Source organism: Hypanus sabinus, chromosome 10 (genome assembly GCF_030144855.1).
Source record: "Hypanus sabinus isolate sHypSab1 chromosome 10, sHypSab1.hap1, whole genome shotgun sequence".
Lineage (NCBI taxonomy): Eukaryota > Metazoa > Chordata > Chondrichthyes > Myliobatiformes > Dasyatidae > Hypanus > Hypanus sabinus.
In genome coordinates, this window is record NC_082715.1 from 22,879,748 (window position 1) to 22,896,340 (window position 16,593).

The following is a 16,593-nucleotide window of genomic DNA, read 5'->3' on the forward strand; positions in this document are numbered from 1 at the left end:
GAATAGAAGATCATCAAGTTATGCGTCGTGATATTGCAGTTGTACAAGATGTTGGCGAGGCTCCACCCGGACTATTGTATAGAGTTTTGGTCACCCTGTTATAGGAAAGGTACAGCTGAAATTTACAAGGGTGTTACCTGGTCTAGAGGGTTTGTGTTTATAGGGGGAGGTTTGTCACGCTGAATCTTCATTCTTGGAGCACAGGAGAATGGGAAATGACCTCATATGGATGTGGATAGAAGAGAAAAAGAGAGAGATTTAAAAGACCTGAGAAGTAACTTCTTTACACAAAAGGTAGTGTGTTACTGGAATGAGGATGTGGTCGAGGCAGGTACAATTGCAACATTTAAGGAAGTATATGGAGGCAAGGGCTTGAAGACTTATGGGCTGAACAGGAAGAAACTGGAACTAGCAGGGAAACACTGTGGTCAGCATGGACTGGTAGGGCAGAAGGGCCTGTTTTAACTTTGCGTTGCTCTATGACTCTTTCTCATTCTCCCGTTGATGGGGGAGAATTTGTTGCCAATTCTCAGGTCAGAGAACTGGGAAAAAAGCAATGTGGCAAACATTAGCACCAGCGAGTTGTTTTGTGTTGGGTGGTCTCCCCTCTCAATGTGTGGCACCACAATGTCCCATTATTAGGGAGAGAGAGAGCTTGTAGAATGTCAACTTGTCAGGTGAATGATTAGTTTTTCTGTACTGCAGATCATGGTCTGTCTTGGTGGGGGGGGGGTGCTTTGCTATTGCTTGCTTGGTGGGTGGTGGGTGCTGAAGCTTCCTGCTGGAGCAAGTGGGGAGGAGGAGTCTTCATGCTTTGCTGCTGCTTGTGTTTGGGAGTGGGGAGAAGGGAGCTTTGTTCCACCACGTGAAAAAGAGTGGGAATGTGTCAGTGGTTGCCTTAGATACAGTTTTTGGTGACCTATCTTTTCTGATCGGATATTTGACAGGGTGTGCAAATTGATGCTTAGAAATATGGACAATATTACAATTGTACATGGTGTTGTTAAAGGCAGTCTTGCAGTTCTGCAAACAATTTTGGTCCCCTTGCCTAAATGGATTATATGTGCATAATAAGCTAATTCCTGGATGAGAGCAGTGTTCTATCAGAGAGGCTAAACAGGCTGGGTTTGATTTCAGCTAATGTCATTTAACAAAGTCATGACTGGTAAGCATCACACTCCATATTCCTGCCAATATCCATGCCACAATTTATTAAACTAAAATTATCTATCGTAAATTTAAAATTAATAATGCTGTTATCCGAGGACAAAGCTAATTATACATCTTCCCATGCATGTAGTATTTCTTTTTTAGCATCAGTCCCGAAAATCTGTGCTATTCCTAATCTTCAAAACCTGCAAAAATTGTTTATCTGCTGATTGAATGACCAGTAGCCATCTTCTGTTCATTATCATCTCGTGTTCTTTGATAAATTATTTGATTTAATTCGTAGAAGACTCCATCCCTCTTACCTTCTATGAAATGGAATGAAAATATTCATAAGCCTGATATTACGTTTGACAAAGAGTTAACTTTTGCACAGCATATTAATGTTCTTGCCATGTTTGCCTATATCCATGCTGGTAGGATTTCCTAAATCAGACCATGTCTCAGTGCACCAAAATCTTCAGATGTGCCTTCATTAACTCTGGGCTTGACTTACCTTGTCCAAAGTTTTGGTACTCTACTCTAATATTTCATTACAGACCTACAAAGTTCCTGCAGATGTTGGAAATCTGGATCAACACTTGCAAAATGCTAAAGGAGCTCAGCAGTGTGTATGGTGGAAAATGAACAGTTGACGTTTTGGGTCGCATCGAGTCCTGATGAAACAGTGATTGTTTTCCTCCATGGATGCTATCTGACTGGCTGAGTTTGCTCCAGCATTTTGTACGTGTTGATTCTGATATCTCATTACGTGCTTTTGCTGTCAATTTTATGTGGTTGATGACATGCCTATGAAGCATCTTAAGATATTTTAAATCTATTTTTAATTTATTAATTGAAGCTATTGTCAAGTTTCAACTGTAATCTCTGACATCATCAATGCTTTCTGGAAATCTGTATGAACAACACCTACTGATGTTCCTTATTCAGTACTTTAGTCATCACTTATATAACGAAAATGAACTCTGCAAAGAATGGTTTTCAATTTCTAAAACATTCTTGGCTTTCTCTTATCCACTGAAACATCTCAAGATGTTCAGTCTTTTTGTCCTTAATTATAGATTCTTGTAAAATCCCAGCAGCAGAAGCTGGGTTAATTGGTCCAATTCTCTAGTTTCCATCTCGCATTGTTCTTAAATGAAATAGCAGTGGCAGTTTCCATATTTGAAGAAACATTTTCCAGATTGAAAGAAATTTGTGATATTGTTTTTGGGCTTCATGTAATTGCAGATCACAATTCTTTTGGTTAGTCTTTTGTTAAATAAATACTACAATGATCTCCTCCCTCTTGTTTCTGAGTTGTGGAGGCTCCCCTGGTCACACTATGAAATGAGACATCTCTGCTCTATTCATCTCTTTAATATATCTTTGGGAAGTCACAGCACTGTGCTCTCTTCTGTTAAACGACAAGTCCCAATAAACTGCACACTAGTTTCTGTGATCTAAGGCACTTGGCTTTTAAGTGGTACAGATTAGATTTGTACACAGTTCAATATTAAGTAATGCTGAAACCACAAACAAATGGGTCCCTTGCCCCCATTTGACAGCATGGTTGTGTCTGGTTGAATATTGAAACTCTTTTGATGAGTGCCGCATTTATTAGGCATTCCATCTTAATAAGAAAAATGAGCACATGTTAATACATCCTTGTGCCCATTCATGAGAGCTATCCAATATTGTCATCTTAAATATCACATGAAAAGACGTTTTGTTTACCTTAATATCATTGAGTTTTCATGATAGACAAATAAAACAGAAATATAAGTGTTATGTCTGAAGTGTAACACCATTTCAATTGTATATCACATTTGTTAACTTTTAATGCATGTTAAAGATGAAAGCATTTCACATAATTCAAAATATTAATGTTATTCAGATTCCTATTTGTAAAATTCTTTATGAGTAGTACATTTTAAACTTGAGGCATTCTTTGAAAACTACTCTTACAGAAGAAACAAAGTGTGTGTAACTTCTGAGCAAGACAGTACACTGACATTGGCACTGATCATGCTGTGATGTTATATGGTTTGGGATGTCTGTCATTAGTGGTGCACCACAGGAATTGCTCTTGGGACCTTTGTTGTTTATGGTATATTTTAATGTCCTGAATGTAAAAACTATGATTAGTAAGTTTTCAGATAACATGGAAGTTAGTGGTATGGTGAATAGTGAAGATGGTGGGTTAAGGCTACAGCAGAATATAAATCAGATATTAAGCAAGTCAGTACATTGGCATTTAATATCAACAACTGTGAGGTGATGCTTTTGGGAAGTCAAGTAAGAGTAGGACATATACAGGAATAGTAAGTTGTTAAAGAATTTTGATGAACAGGGGGAGCTTGGTGTTTGTTCAAGTGCATAACTCCCTGAAGGTGGCAACACAAGGAGAGAGGATAGTAGGATCTGGAATGCTTATCTTCATGCATCTGGATATTGCATATAAGAGTTGTAATGTCAAGTTTCTCCTTTACAAAATACTCTTTAGACCATATTTAGAGTGCAGTTCTGGTCACCAGACTAAAGGAAGGATGTATGTGTAATAGAGATACTGCATGAGAGATTTAACGGGACGTTGCCTGGGAGTTGGAGGACTTCAGTTGTGGAGTGAGGTTTGCATATGCTGGGATGAAGGGTGCTGACAGTTCATATGATAGAGGCAGAAGAAGTCAGAATTATTTCCCACGACTAGAATAGCAATGATTAGTATCAGGAATTTGCTGCCAGAGGAGGTGATGCAGTTGTATACAATCACTCCCGTTAAGTGATATTTAGACAGACACTGAAATAGGCAAGTCATAGAAGGAAAAAATCCTAATGTGAACAGAGAGAATTAATGTGAATGGACAAAAAGATTAGTACCACATGCTGGGACAAAGAGAGTGATCCTGAGCAATACAACTACAATTCAATGCTAATGTTTCTTTACTATATTTTTTTAAACAGGTGTTTGTGTTGGAGAGGCAGATCTTTGATTTCCTGGGCTATCAATGGGCACCTATCCTGGCTAACTTTTTGCACATTATCACTATCATTTTTGGCCTATTTGGAACTATCCAGTTCAGACAGCAATATGTTATCAGGGTGAGTAGAACATTTAAAATTCTAAAGTCGATTAACTGTATCAAGAGTTATGGAGGGAAATAGTTAAAAAAAACTAATATGTTGAGTGATAACTGGATTAGAAAATTAAGCAGAGCTTATGTTTGCTTGGTCTTTGGGTTAGTCTTTTGAATCATGTTTTACTTTTCCATTAATTTAGTTTCAAATATAGTTAACTGATAAGATACCTTCAAAGATTGATTATAGTTATGTATTGCTGTGAATTATTATTTAAACTGGTTTCCATGAGTTTACAAGTAGATAACAAATTATTGAGATTTCAAGGTATGATTTAAAATACCTATCAATATATGTCAAATCTGAGTAATTGTAAGATTTAAGTTATTCACAACACTGAATTGCATGCAGTATCACTGCATTCAGTATCAATAAGCAAGAGTGTATTTTGCTGCAGAAACTAAAGTAGATGCTACTGTAAATGCTCAAAATGCACTGAAGAATCTCTGCAATGTCACATTGCTCAACATCCCACTCATGATATTTATTTATTTATTGAGATGCAGTGCAGAATAGATCCCTCCGGCCTTTGAGCCGTGTCATCCAGCAACCCCTGATTTAACCCTGGCCTAACCTCAGGACAGTTTACAATGACCAATTAACCTACCAGTTGGTATGACTTTAGACTATGGGAGGAAACTGCAGTATCTGGAGGAACGCATGAGGTCACAGGGAGAAAGGGGAGAATCTTAATGATCACCATAATGAGCTACTTTTAAATGAAAATAATATGGTACATACTTGGCTTTTATCTTCAGAGCAGTAAAGTTATAGAACCCTAATATTGGTTGGGTTGATGGCAGATTTTTTTCAATACTGGAAGACTCAGCATAATTTTAACAATTCTTGTGTGGCTGTAGAATTATTTTCATTTACCTTCTAATGTTATTTTCTAACAGTAATTGTTGAATTCATTTCTTTTGTGGCTATAAATATTTAGCAGTGCCAGAAGACTAAAATATAAAGAGAAGTTTGGAATAAAATTCAAATTTTATGGAAATACTTGAAATGTTGATTTGCTGACATTGGAGATGAGAGAAACAGTCATTGGACTGAATTGAACTGACCCCCACCCATGCCTCACTGTTTCTATGTGTGCTAGCCCAGCAGGCGTGAATTCTTTGCAGCTCTGTGGTTTGTAATGCACATTCAGTCACTGAAAGGCACTTTTGTGTAACACGTTGGTCAGCAAGCATTGAGAAAGGTAGTTGAGGCACAGCCTCTGTGTGACTCTGATGTCAACTGACAGCTCATGTCTTTTCATTGCTTCAACTGTCCGTGATGACCAAAAATATAATTTAAATATAAAATTATTAAAAATGCTCTTACTTAAAGACAAGGTTATCATTAATTTACAATAAAAATTAACACTGAATTAAAAACACTGATAAATTTACCCATGAATTACCATTTCAACTGAATGAAGCTTTGTTAATGCATCAGCTTTGGCTGGCATGAAGCTAAGGTCCCAGATGCAAAGTGTATCTGGCTCTTTGGCAAAATCTGAAAGAACCATACCTTGGTTCAATTAAACGTTGAGGCATTAGGGAAAGGAGGTGTAAAGAAGTCCAGCATTTAGAAATAATAACTAAGCAGGGCACCACGGTAGCATAGAGGTTAGAATGACACCAGCACAGCGCAGGCTGATCCAGAGGTCAAAGTTCAATTCCAGCGTCATTCTGTAAGGAATCTGTACTTCCTCCCTGTGGAATGCAGGGCTTTCTCCGAATCCTCTGTTACCTCCCGCAGTCAAAAGACATACTGGGTTGGTTAACTGGTGATTGTAAATTGTCCCATGATTAGATTAGGGTTAATTGGGTTTGTCAAGAGTTGCTGGGATGGTGTGGCTTCAAGGGTCCATTCGACACTGTATTGCTAAATAAAACTTCATTAATGCTAGTGAATCTCCACATAAACTCTTCTTGGGCTTCATGACAAGCTCTTCCATTTTCATCATGCCTAGGTGTATCTAGTATTGTGATATATACTGTACGCTCACTTCCCATCGTCCGTCCCTATAACCCAATCTGAATTTGGTGTCTCCATTGTAGTGGAGACTACATTTATGAATACTGAATGCAGTCCAAAGATTTGAACGAGAAGCAAATGAATTGCTACTTTATACGGAAGGACAGTTTCAGAGTCTTGATGGTAGAAGGGAAAAGCTAAAACGAAAAATTATATATTGAGTTCAAGATAGGACCCTATAGAAAACGTTCTCAGGCCCAGACTGGAATTTGGTTGGTAGTGCTCAGATCAGATTTGATCAGGTTTTAATTTTATTCCAGCTTCAAAATTAAACTTGACAGATTCCAACTGGATATTCATTATTTTATCTCCTAAACAACATCAAAGAGATTTTTGGTCTTGATTTTCTGTTTTCAAACTTTTTATTCTTCTCTTGCGCTCCCACCTTCTTAAATTTTTGCTCTTTTGGGTTAATGCGCAGCAATGATTAAAAAGAAGCAAGGCTTCCCTTGTTCACCTGTGAACTAGTGTGCATTGCTGACACGGCCAGCGTTTACTGCCCATTCCTAATAGCCAGAGAAAAATGTGCTGATGAGCTGTCACTTTGATTCACAGTGGCTTGTGTGATGAAGATGCAGCTGAATCGGAAATATTAAGACCCACTGATGAAAAAGGATCAGTAACACATGTCCAAGTCTAAATGGTGTGCAGTTTGGATCAGAACTCGCAGCTGTTTCCATATGCCTGCTGCTGTTGTATTTTTGGGAACACTGTCAGTGTAAAAAAGTCCAGTTGCTGCATTTTGCAGATGATATACATTACAACTATAATGCATCAATGATCATGGGAGTAAATGGTTAAGTTGTAGGAATGGGTTTCAGTCAGATGGACTGCTTTGTTTTGGATGCTGTCCATTATTCTTGGAGCTGTACTCATGAGCCAGGAAAAAATGAAAAGCTCAAAGAAATCAGCGTTATGAAAAAAAAAATCTTGGAGAAATAAATTGGACTGCAAACCAATCAGTCACCTCAAAGATGATCTGCTTCCTGAGATTTTGAAGGAGGTGACCATGGACATAATGGAGGCACAGACCATTGGGTCTAATGGCCCAAGATAGTGTTGGCGAGCCACAATGGATTCTTGCGGGCAGGTAACAAAACTAATTATTCCACTAAATATACTTTTTCTGAACTATAATCACTGCAATCCATAGACTGCAATTTCTCTTCGGGAGTTGTGCTTTTGAACTATCTGCACAGCCCGGCATTTTTTTTGGTATCCTGAAGGATTTGGTGAACCGGACTCGCGGGAATGCAGTTATGGCCCAGGCAGCCATTGCTGAAGTGGACTTCGGGCCAGATTGAAACTTCAGATCGGATTGAAGTGGCAAGGCCCACCCCAAGAATGAAAAATGAACTGATGTGTGGCCGATTTACATGCTGATCCAGATTTAAAACATTAGGGCATTGAGGCCGAGGGCGAAGGATGAACTCTGTGAGGCTTTACTGGCATCATCACTGACCGCTCTGGACTCGCTGTCAGGGACTCTGCGTTTCATCTATTATTGGTTTACATTTTTATTCTTTGCAGGATTTGTTCTTTTTCACATATTTGATGCTTGACGCTCTTTATAATGTGGGGTTTTATGTTGATCCTGCCATGTTTCACTGGTTTGTAGCTGCCTGAAAGAAGATGAATCCCAGGGTTGTATACAGTGTATATACTTTAATAATAAATGTACTTTGACTTTGAATGTGCATAGATTCTAAAGCATTTCTCAGAATGGAGGAAAAGCAATAAGCCTAACATTCTGGAAATAGGGTGAGAGTAAAAATATGCAACTAGATCAGTTAGCTTTACAGCAGCAGTAAGAGAGCTGTATGAATCTGTTATAACCTATTGCTGAAGAAAATCTATAAGAATTGGGCAGAGTTTTCTTCGATAAAAGGGTAAGAGCTTGATAAAGTGGTTAGGACTATTTGAGGTTGCACCTCACAGAATAGAATGGATGACTCTGGTAACTGGTGAATTTTGACCTTCGGAAGCCATTGATAAAGTGCCATGCTGGAGATCATTTAAAAAGAAACACCCTGTATATTGTTGGATCAAGGTATTGGTACCAATGTAGGATTGGTTAATTAGCAGAAAAGTCAGATTGAGTCATTTTCAAATTGAGAGGATGTGACCAGCGGTGTACCATTGGATCAGTGCTGAATCTCCATCTGTTCACAGCCTATTTCAGTGGGAAAATGTAATCAAGCAATATATCTAAATTTGCTAATGGTACAAAATAAGTGCTCGTGGGGAGGAGGTAAAAAGGTTTCTAGGTGACTGAAATAGGCTAAGTACCAAGGATAGTTCAGAAAGACTATAATGATGAAAATTAGAAAGTTGTTCATCTTGGTGAAAATAAAAACACACAGTACTTTTATAACTGATGAGAGCTAAAAAAGCACTACCTTTCTGGGGTGACCTTGGTGTCCTTGTTGACAAATCACAGAGAGTTTAATATGCATGATACCAGACAGCTAGGAGTACTGACAGTATATTGACCTTTATTGCAATATTTCCCTCTTGCTCCAGTTACGTAGAGCCTTAGACATAGTACACCAGGATTATTGTGTACAGATCTTGTCACCCTATTTATGTAAGGATGTACTTGTGAAAGAGAGGGTGCAGTATAGAGTTTACTATTTTTCTCCAAAGATCTTGTGAGAAGAGTTTAGCAGTCTATACCTCAATAAAGTCAGAGAATCATAGAGAGGTACAGTACAGAAACAGCCCCTTTGGCCCATCTATACCCTACCAAAACCATTCAGACTGCCTACTCCTATCAACCTGCACCCAGACCATATCCTTACTGTACATATATCTATCCAAACTTCCCATAAATGTTAAAAACTTGCTCACATGCACCACTTGTTCTGGCAGCTCATTCTACACTCTCACAAACCCTCTAACTAAAGACTTTCCTGTCATGTTCCCTCTAAACTTCTACCCTTCAACCTTAACCCATGATCTCTGGTCGTAGACCCACCCTCCCTCAATGGAAAAAGCCTGCTTGCATTTACCCTCATAACTTTGTATGCCTCTATCAAATTTCCTCTTAGTCTTCTGTTACGTAATCCCATAACTAGATCACTTACCAGCAAAGATAGAGAGGTCCGTTGAAGTCTGATGGTACCATTTTTAAAAGTATTTATTGATAAAGGGGCACAAAAATAAGATTAATGCAAACATACAGATAATATACGTCGTCAATACTAAATCTAAAGTGCAGGTATGGTCATAACCAATAAAACGTAACTCTATCGTTGTCTAGGGGATAATGTATTGTCCGATGGAAATATAAAAGTCATTAGCTCGTTCAGGCTGCAGCGTTTTGGGTTTAAGAGAGGGAGGCGTTTAAACTTGCCCAAGTCTTTTATGATGCCAATCCGTTGAGTCAGGGGAGCGGGTTTCCCCGTTGTTAGCTAAAAATCCATTTTCCGTGGTTTCAGCCACCAATTCCAGCCACGGAATTGAACGCACGTGGCTTGGTTTCCGATGACCGTCTGCTGTTACGTGGTCGCTTAACGTTTCTTCTGGTGCGTCTGAGGGGTTGTAGACCTCATTCAGGTTGGGGGTGATGCAATCTCTCCCTCAACCAGCCCACTTTGCCCGAGGGCATTCACGTAGCAGAGCATCTCAATCCACAAATCTGTCTCCAAGAGACAATGGCCATGTCCCGTAGCTTTACATCGCTATGGGGGGGGGAGAAACGTGACATCCTGCATGTCTCCCCCTCATGTCTTGGGCCCCCCCTTTTGACTCAACCCAACAGTGATCTGGCGATTCTTACAAAGGAGGGGGCTACGGACGTAACACTTCTATGTTGGAAGGAATACAGTCCTAATCTATTCAACCTTCCTTTATAAATCAGGTCCTCCAGACCCAGTAACATGCTTGTAAATCTTCTCTGCACTCTTTCAAACTTGTTTACATCTTTCCTGTAGGTAGGTGAACAAAACTGTACAGAATACTCCAAAATAGGTCTCACCAGCATCTTATAGAACTTCAACATAACATTCCATCTTCTATACTCAGTACATTGACTTATGGAGGCCAATGTGCCAAAAGCTTTCTTTATGACCCTATCTACCTGTGACGCCACTTTCAATGAATTATGGACCTGTATTCCCAAGTCCTAAGGTTGTCATAGCCTGGGGTTGTAGTGGGAATAAGTACCCACTACCTATAAAGTGCTCCAAATGGCGTGCATGATGAACAGCCTCTGACAATCAAGTCCAACTCTGTTTCTCCTGCCTGGAGTGTGTAGAACCAGGGGTCAGCCATTCACTCAATAGAGACTTGAGAAGAAATGTCTGCACTCTGCAAATTGTGCATCTGTGGAGTTTACTATGCAAGAAAGCAGTGGAGACTAAATTGCTGAGAATATACAAGACAGAGATCGATCGATTTCTAGATATTAAGGGAATTGTAGATTAACAGTTAGAACAAAAAAGTGGCACTGAAGTAAAAGATCAACCATAATGTTATTGAATGGTGTAGTAAGCCCGAGTAACCCCAGCTGATTCTATTTCATGTGTTGTTATGCTCCTATGAATGACTTTTGTAAATTCTAATGTTACATGCTAGTTGAATGGAATACTTATTTTCTCAATATCTTGAAGGTTTACTGTTGATTGAGTTTCAATTTGTTTGACTGACCTGTTTTTTCTTTAGAATGTTTGAGTTGTAATCCCTAGATACAGTGCCATGACTCTGGCTGAGCATGGAATCTTTAATTATCCACTTAGCCTTTTAAATAACACATGGTCAGGATGGGTTCAGTGAGAGGATGTAGGTGGGTCGCAGATACCTTGTTGCAGCTAAGAAGCAGGTTTCCCATGCACAATTAACATGGGCATTAATTGGATCAGCATGAACCAATCAGACAAGGCTAGCAGAAAGTTCATATTATATTTGGATTGGTGCCATCCACTGCCGAGTGTGAATACCTCCAGTTATCATGCCAGGCTGGGTTGAGCTGCTTTCACTAACATTAGTGTTCACAGTTCACAAATCAGATTCAGAAGCCAACGATAAAGCCAATGATAGGCTTCCTGATGCTGTAGTCTATATCTCACTATTTACACTGTTCAGTTGTGATAAACTCAAGCAATTCTTGGTATTCAATGCAAGTTTTCCTTTATTTATTAATTTAAAAGGTTTTTATTTCTCTTTTGGAAAATGGTAAAAGGTGAAGTTCCTTGTTTGGCACATGGATCAGCAGCCTTGCCGTTTCTTTAGCGTTTATTTGTTTGACAAAGCCAAATTACTTGCTCGATATTCAACCAGCACAGATTGAAAGGGTGCTAAGAGCCGGCTGGATTTGAACCCAGAGCCTCTCGTTCCGAGGTTCGGATGTGGATACCGCTGTACCACTACGCCACCGGCACATTTGGAAAATGGCAGCAGTAATAAAAATCTTTTATATAACTTGACGTGTTAAATTGGATGATTACACTAAAATTCTCAGTAGGTGATATGTTGACTCTCTTCAGCATTTTCCAATTTTATTAGTAGAGTTTTTTGATGATTCAAAGAAAAATTAAGGATATCATCAGGCAGATCTACAGCAGACTAAATGTACTGCATAGCCTCATACTATTCTATCCAATTAAATGTTTGTGATTTGAAATAAAGGAAGTAGAGATAATTAAGTCAAGTTAATCATACTATCCTGGCTTGCTGCTTATTAAGTTCCTGAAAAAAATCCTGTAAGTACGCTCAGTTTTCATATGTTTCATTCTAAAACCTTCCACAATGAATCTATGTTATGATAACAGTTGGGGAAAAGGAGAGTAAAATAACTGTAGATTTTGTTCTCTATTTACTCGGACTGAAGAAATCTGCCCCTGACCTGTCATACATTTCCAATCTTTGCTATATTATCTTCCTCCAGCATTATTTTCGAATACTCTGCTTTGCACTTGATTCCCTATAGACCCCATGCATCAATTACGGCTGGTTCTTGTACTGCCATGCTTAATTATGTAACTGCATCATTAGTGGTGTTTTAAAGCACACTTTACAGTAGAATGTTAAATAGATTATCCATTCCATAATTGAAACTTAATTGTAGATTTCTTAAGACTAGTTGCTGTTACAATTTACTTTGAAGGCTTCATTATACACTTGTGATATTATCGGCCTTTTGGTGTTCAGATGCATGCTTAGAATTCTGTTCACTGGCATATAAATGAAAATGGCCAGTTTTGTTTATCTGTAATACAGAACTTTATTTTGTAATGGGTTGAGACCTCAGTAGTTTCACATTTGGCTCCTAGGGTGGAGGCAGTTTTGTGATCAGATAAGGACAAGAGGTGGATGATTGAGCGTTAGGAGGGAGGTGGGTTGATTGTGGTCATGATTTTGCAGTCAAGGATAGTTGTAGGATATAGTGTCGAGATTCTAAAGGAATGGTAAATTTTTAATAGAAAGCGCACTTGCAACTGGTTCGAAGTGCAGGACTCCACGTACTGAAGGCAGCTTGGGCAAGTCCCTTTGGTACTGTTCAAGCAGATTTCACAGTGGTAGGAATTTTTGGTTCTCTATGAGTGGACCACACTTGTCCATAGGCTATTATATGTCATTGGGTGCCTCAGAAGTAGCATCAAAACTCATATTTCCTACTTTTGAAGATCACTGCATGTGCAGTGTCAGAATACATCCAAATATGTACCTGTCATTTGAGTTGGTCAGTGGTTCAGAGGGAGATGCTGCCTCTTCTCAGCTCCAGAGATCCGAGTTCTGATCCTGATCTCAGGTGCTGTCTGTGTGAAGTTTGCATGTTTCCCTTGCGATGCCGTGGGTTTTCACCCAAGTATCTGCTTTCTTCCCACGTCCCAAAGCTGTGTTGGCAGATTAACTAGTGTCAGTAAAATTTCCTTCTGAGAAAGTGGCTGGGAAGATAAACAGGGGACAGTTGATTGGCTTGTGAGAGTCAATTGATTGCACTAAGAAAGTGAACGAAAAGAACCTAAGGGAATGTTCTGGGAGCTGACATAGATTTGATGTTGTAAAAGCTTTCTTTCTGCATTCTAAAGGACTATTCAATATAAATATTAAAGAATTATGTGAATTATGCTTATATTCATTTATGCCCAAATATAGTCAGCTTTCCGATAAAATCAGATCCAATAGAACGTTTAAGTGCTGTGCTCTGCAATAAACTATCTAAACGAAGGTGTTTAATGATACCAAGAATAAAACAAGATATGCAGAAATACTCGGTAAGTAAGGCAGCAGTTGTGAAGAAAAAAAATCTAATGTTTCAAGAGTGACCCCTTATCTGTTTATGTCTCCACTGTTGGTGCCTGGCCTGCTGAGTGGCTCCAGCACTTTTACAGAACATGTTTTCAATGTCTATTACACTATCTCATCAGTGAATAAGTTGAAGACTGGACAAAGCAAGATTGATACATTATAATAAGTCTATGTTAAACTATAAGATATAGGAGTAGAATTAGGCCATTTAGCTCCATTGAGTCTGCTCTGTCATTCCATCAGGACTGGTTTGTTATCCCTCGCAAACTCACATTCTTAACTTCTCCCCGTGACAATTAATGCCATTGCTAATCAAGAACCTATCAACTTTTGCTTTATAACTTCTGTTACATCAGAGTCTACTTAACTATTGTATTAACGCAAGTGAACTACACAACATGCAGTGTCTACTTACAAAAGATCAGTTGCAAATTACAGTAAACAGAGCACGTGAACTGAAACTTTAGTAAAGTCTCCGAGATAGCAGCAGAATAATTTCTACAGCAAATTATAGTCAATGGAGGATTAGTTACATAATGCAAATTGTGTGTGTAAAATTAATGGCAGATGTTTACAGCATCGTGGGTTTTAGATGTGATTTGCAGGGATTTATCTACATTGGCCATGAAGATAGATTGTCACTATGTATAGCCATTGAAGCATTTAGTTACAAATACTTCATGAGGAAGTCATGCTTGTGTATATCAAGAAATCCCTACACCTGTTCACCCAGAGAATTTTATGCCTTAAGCAGTTTGCTTCGGGGAGGATATGAAACACAGAAGTACAATGGTGAAAGTGATGAGTGAAAATATAAATGAGCTCCCAAACAATAGACAGTGTGGATAATATTGCAGTGAAATTGCAGTTATTAAAATGTGTGGATCTTTTAATTAGCATCAGCATGTCACTAAAATTGTAATGAAGTGGAATCACATACCAAAATGCCAGTCTTGTCAGAATATATATATAATATCCATGTCTCATGATATATAAGGTATTTGTAATATTAGGAATACCGATCAAATTATTACTGTATAAAACCTGCCCGTAAGTTCAAAATAAAATACTGAATTATTTAGAGTTACAGCACAGTAACAGGTTTTTCTAACTCAACATGTCACCATCATCCAAATACACTCATATGACTGATGAATCTAATAACTCGTAGGCTTTGAGATGTGGGAGGAAACTGAATCACCCAGAGAAAATCCATGTGATCACGGGGAAAATGTATAAACTCATTACAGACAGCAGTGGGAATTGAATATGGATTGCTGGCACTGTTATAGCTATGCTGCAGTGCCAACCCAAATTCTGAAATTAATTATTTCAAACTTTTTTCATCCTAAATATGGGATGGATAATATTAGTGACTACTTCAAATCTGTAAAACTATATAACTTGGGAAAATCAGATTGGTGCTAGATTCCAAAAGGGGGCATTTCTAGAATGCCTACGTGATGGCTTTTTTGAGCAGCTCATGGTTAAGCCCACTAATGGGTCAGCTATTCTGGATTGGGTATTGTGCAATGAACCAAAATTGATTAGAGACCTTAAAATAAAAGAACCATTAGGGAAAGTGATCATGATAGATTGAATTCACCCTGAATTTTGAAAAGGAGACGCTAAAGTCAGTGTATCAGTATTACAGTAGACTCTAAAGTGACTTGTAGAGGCATGAGAGAGTAGTTGGACAGAATTGATTGGAAAAGAACACTGGCAGGGTTGATGGCAGAGCAGCGATGGCTGGAATTTCTGGAAGCAATTCAAAAGGCACGGGATATATACATGACAAAGAGGTAAAAGTATTCTAAAGTCAAGATGACACAACCTTGGCTAACGAGAAAGTCAAAGCCAAAGAGGGGGCATTTGGTAGAGCAAAAATTAGTGGGAAGTTAGAGGATTGGGAAGCTTTTAAAAACCAACAGAAGGTAACAAAATTATTAAGAAGGTAAAGATGGAATATGAAAGTAAGCTAGTCAATAATATTGAAGAAGATACGAAAGTTTCTTCCGATACATAAAATGTAAAAGAGAGGCAAGAGTGGATATAGGACTGCTAGTAAATGATGCTGGAGAGGTAGTATTAGAGGACAAGGAAATGGCAGATGAACTGAATAATTATCTTGCATCAGTCTTCACTGTGGAAGACAGAAACAGTATGGTGGAAGTTCCAGATTTCAGGAGTTATCAGGTGTGTAATGGTATGAGAAGGTTTCTGGGAAACTGAAAGGTCTGAAGTTAAGTAAGTCACCTGGACCAGATGGTGTACACACCAGGGTCCTGAAGAAGGTGGCTGATGTGATTGTGGAGTCATTAGTAATGATCTTTCAAGTATCATTAGATTCTGGAATTGTTTTGAAAGACTGGAAAATTGGAAGTGTCTCTCCACTCTTCAAGAAGGAAGAGAGGCAGAAGAAACAAAATTATAGGCCAGTTAGTCTGTCCTCAGTGGTTGGGAAGATGTTGGAGTCGATTGTCAAGGAAGCAGTCTCATGGTACTTGGAGATATATGATAAGATAGGCTGATAAGATAGGCATGATTTCCTCAAGGGAAAATATTGTCTGACAAATCTGTTGGAATACTTGGAGAATCGGTTGATGTGTATTTGAATTTTCCAGAAGGCCTTTGACAAGGTGCCACAAGTGAGACTGCTTAACAAGCTATGAGCCTGTGGTTTTGCAGGAAAGATTCTAGCATGGATAAAGCAGTGTCTGATTGGCAGGAGACAAAGAGTGTGAATAAAAATAGCCTTTTTTGGTTAGCCACCTGTAGTGGTGTTTCATAGGGGTCTGTGTTGGGACTGCTTTTTACATTATATGTTAATGATTAGGATAATGGAAATTATGGCTTTGTTGCAAAATTTGCAGATGATTCAAATATAAGTAGAGGGGCAGGTAGTTTTGGGGAAATAAAGAGGCTACAGAAGGACTTAGACAGATTAGTAGAACAGACAAAGAAGTGGCAGATGAAATACAGTATCAGGAAGTGTATGATCATGCACTTTGGTGTAAGAAATTAAAGGGT

The 16,593-nt window shown here is 38.6% G+C and overlaps 1 protein-coding gene across 1 annotated transcript in view; it reads left to right on the forward strand.

Annotated features, from left to right (window-relative positions):
- Positions 1-16,593, forward strand: part of nkain2 (sodium/potassium transporting ATPase interacting 2) — a 550,985-nt gene that overhangs the window by 230,408 nt on the left and 303,984 nt on the right. Inside the window, exon 2 of the mRNA XM_059981239.1 lies at positions 4,111-4,248. Coding sequence (XP_059837222.1) covers positions 4,111-4,248 — 138 coding nt within the window. The remainder of the gene's footprint in view (positions 1-4,110; positions 4,249-16,593) is intronic.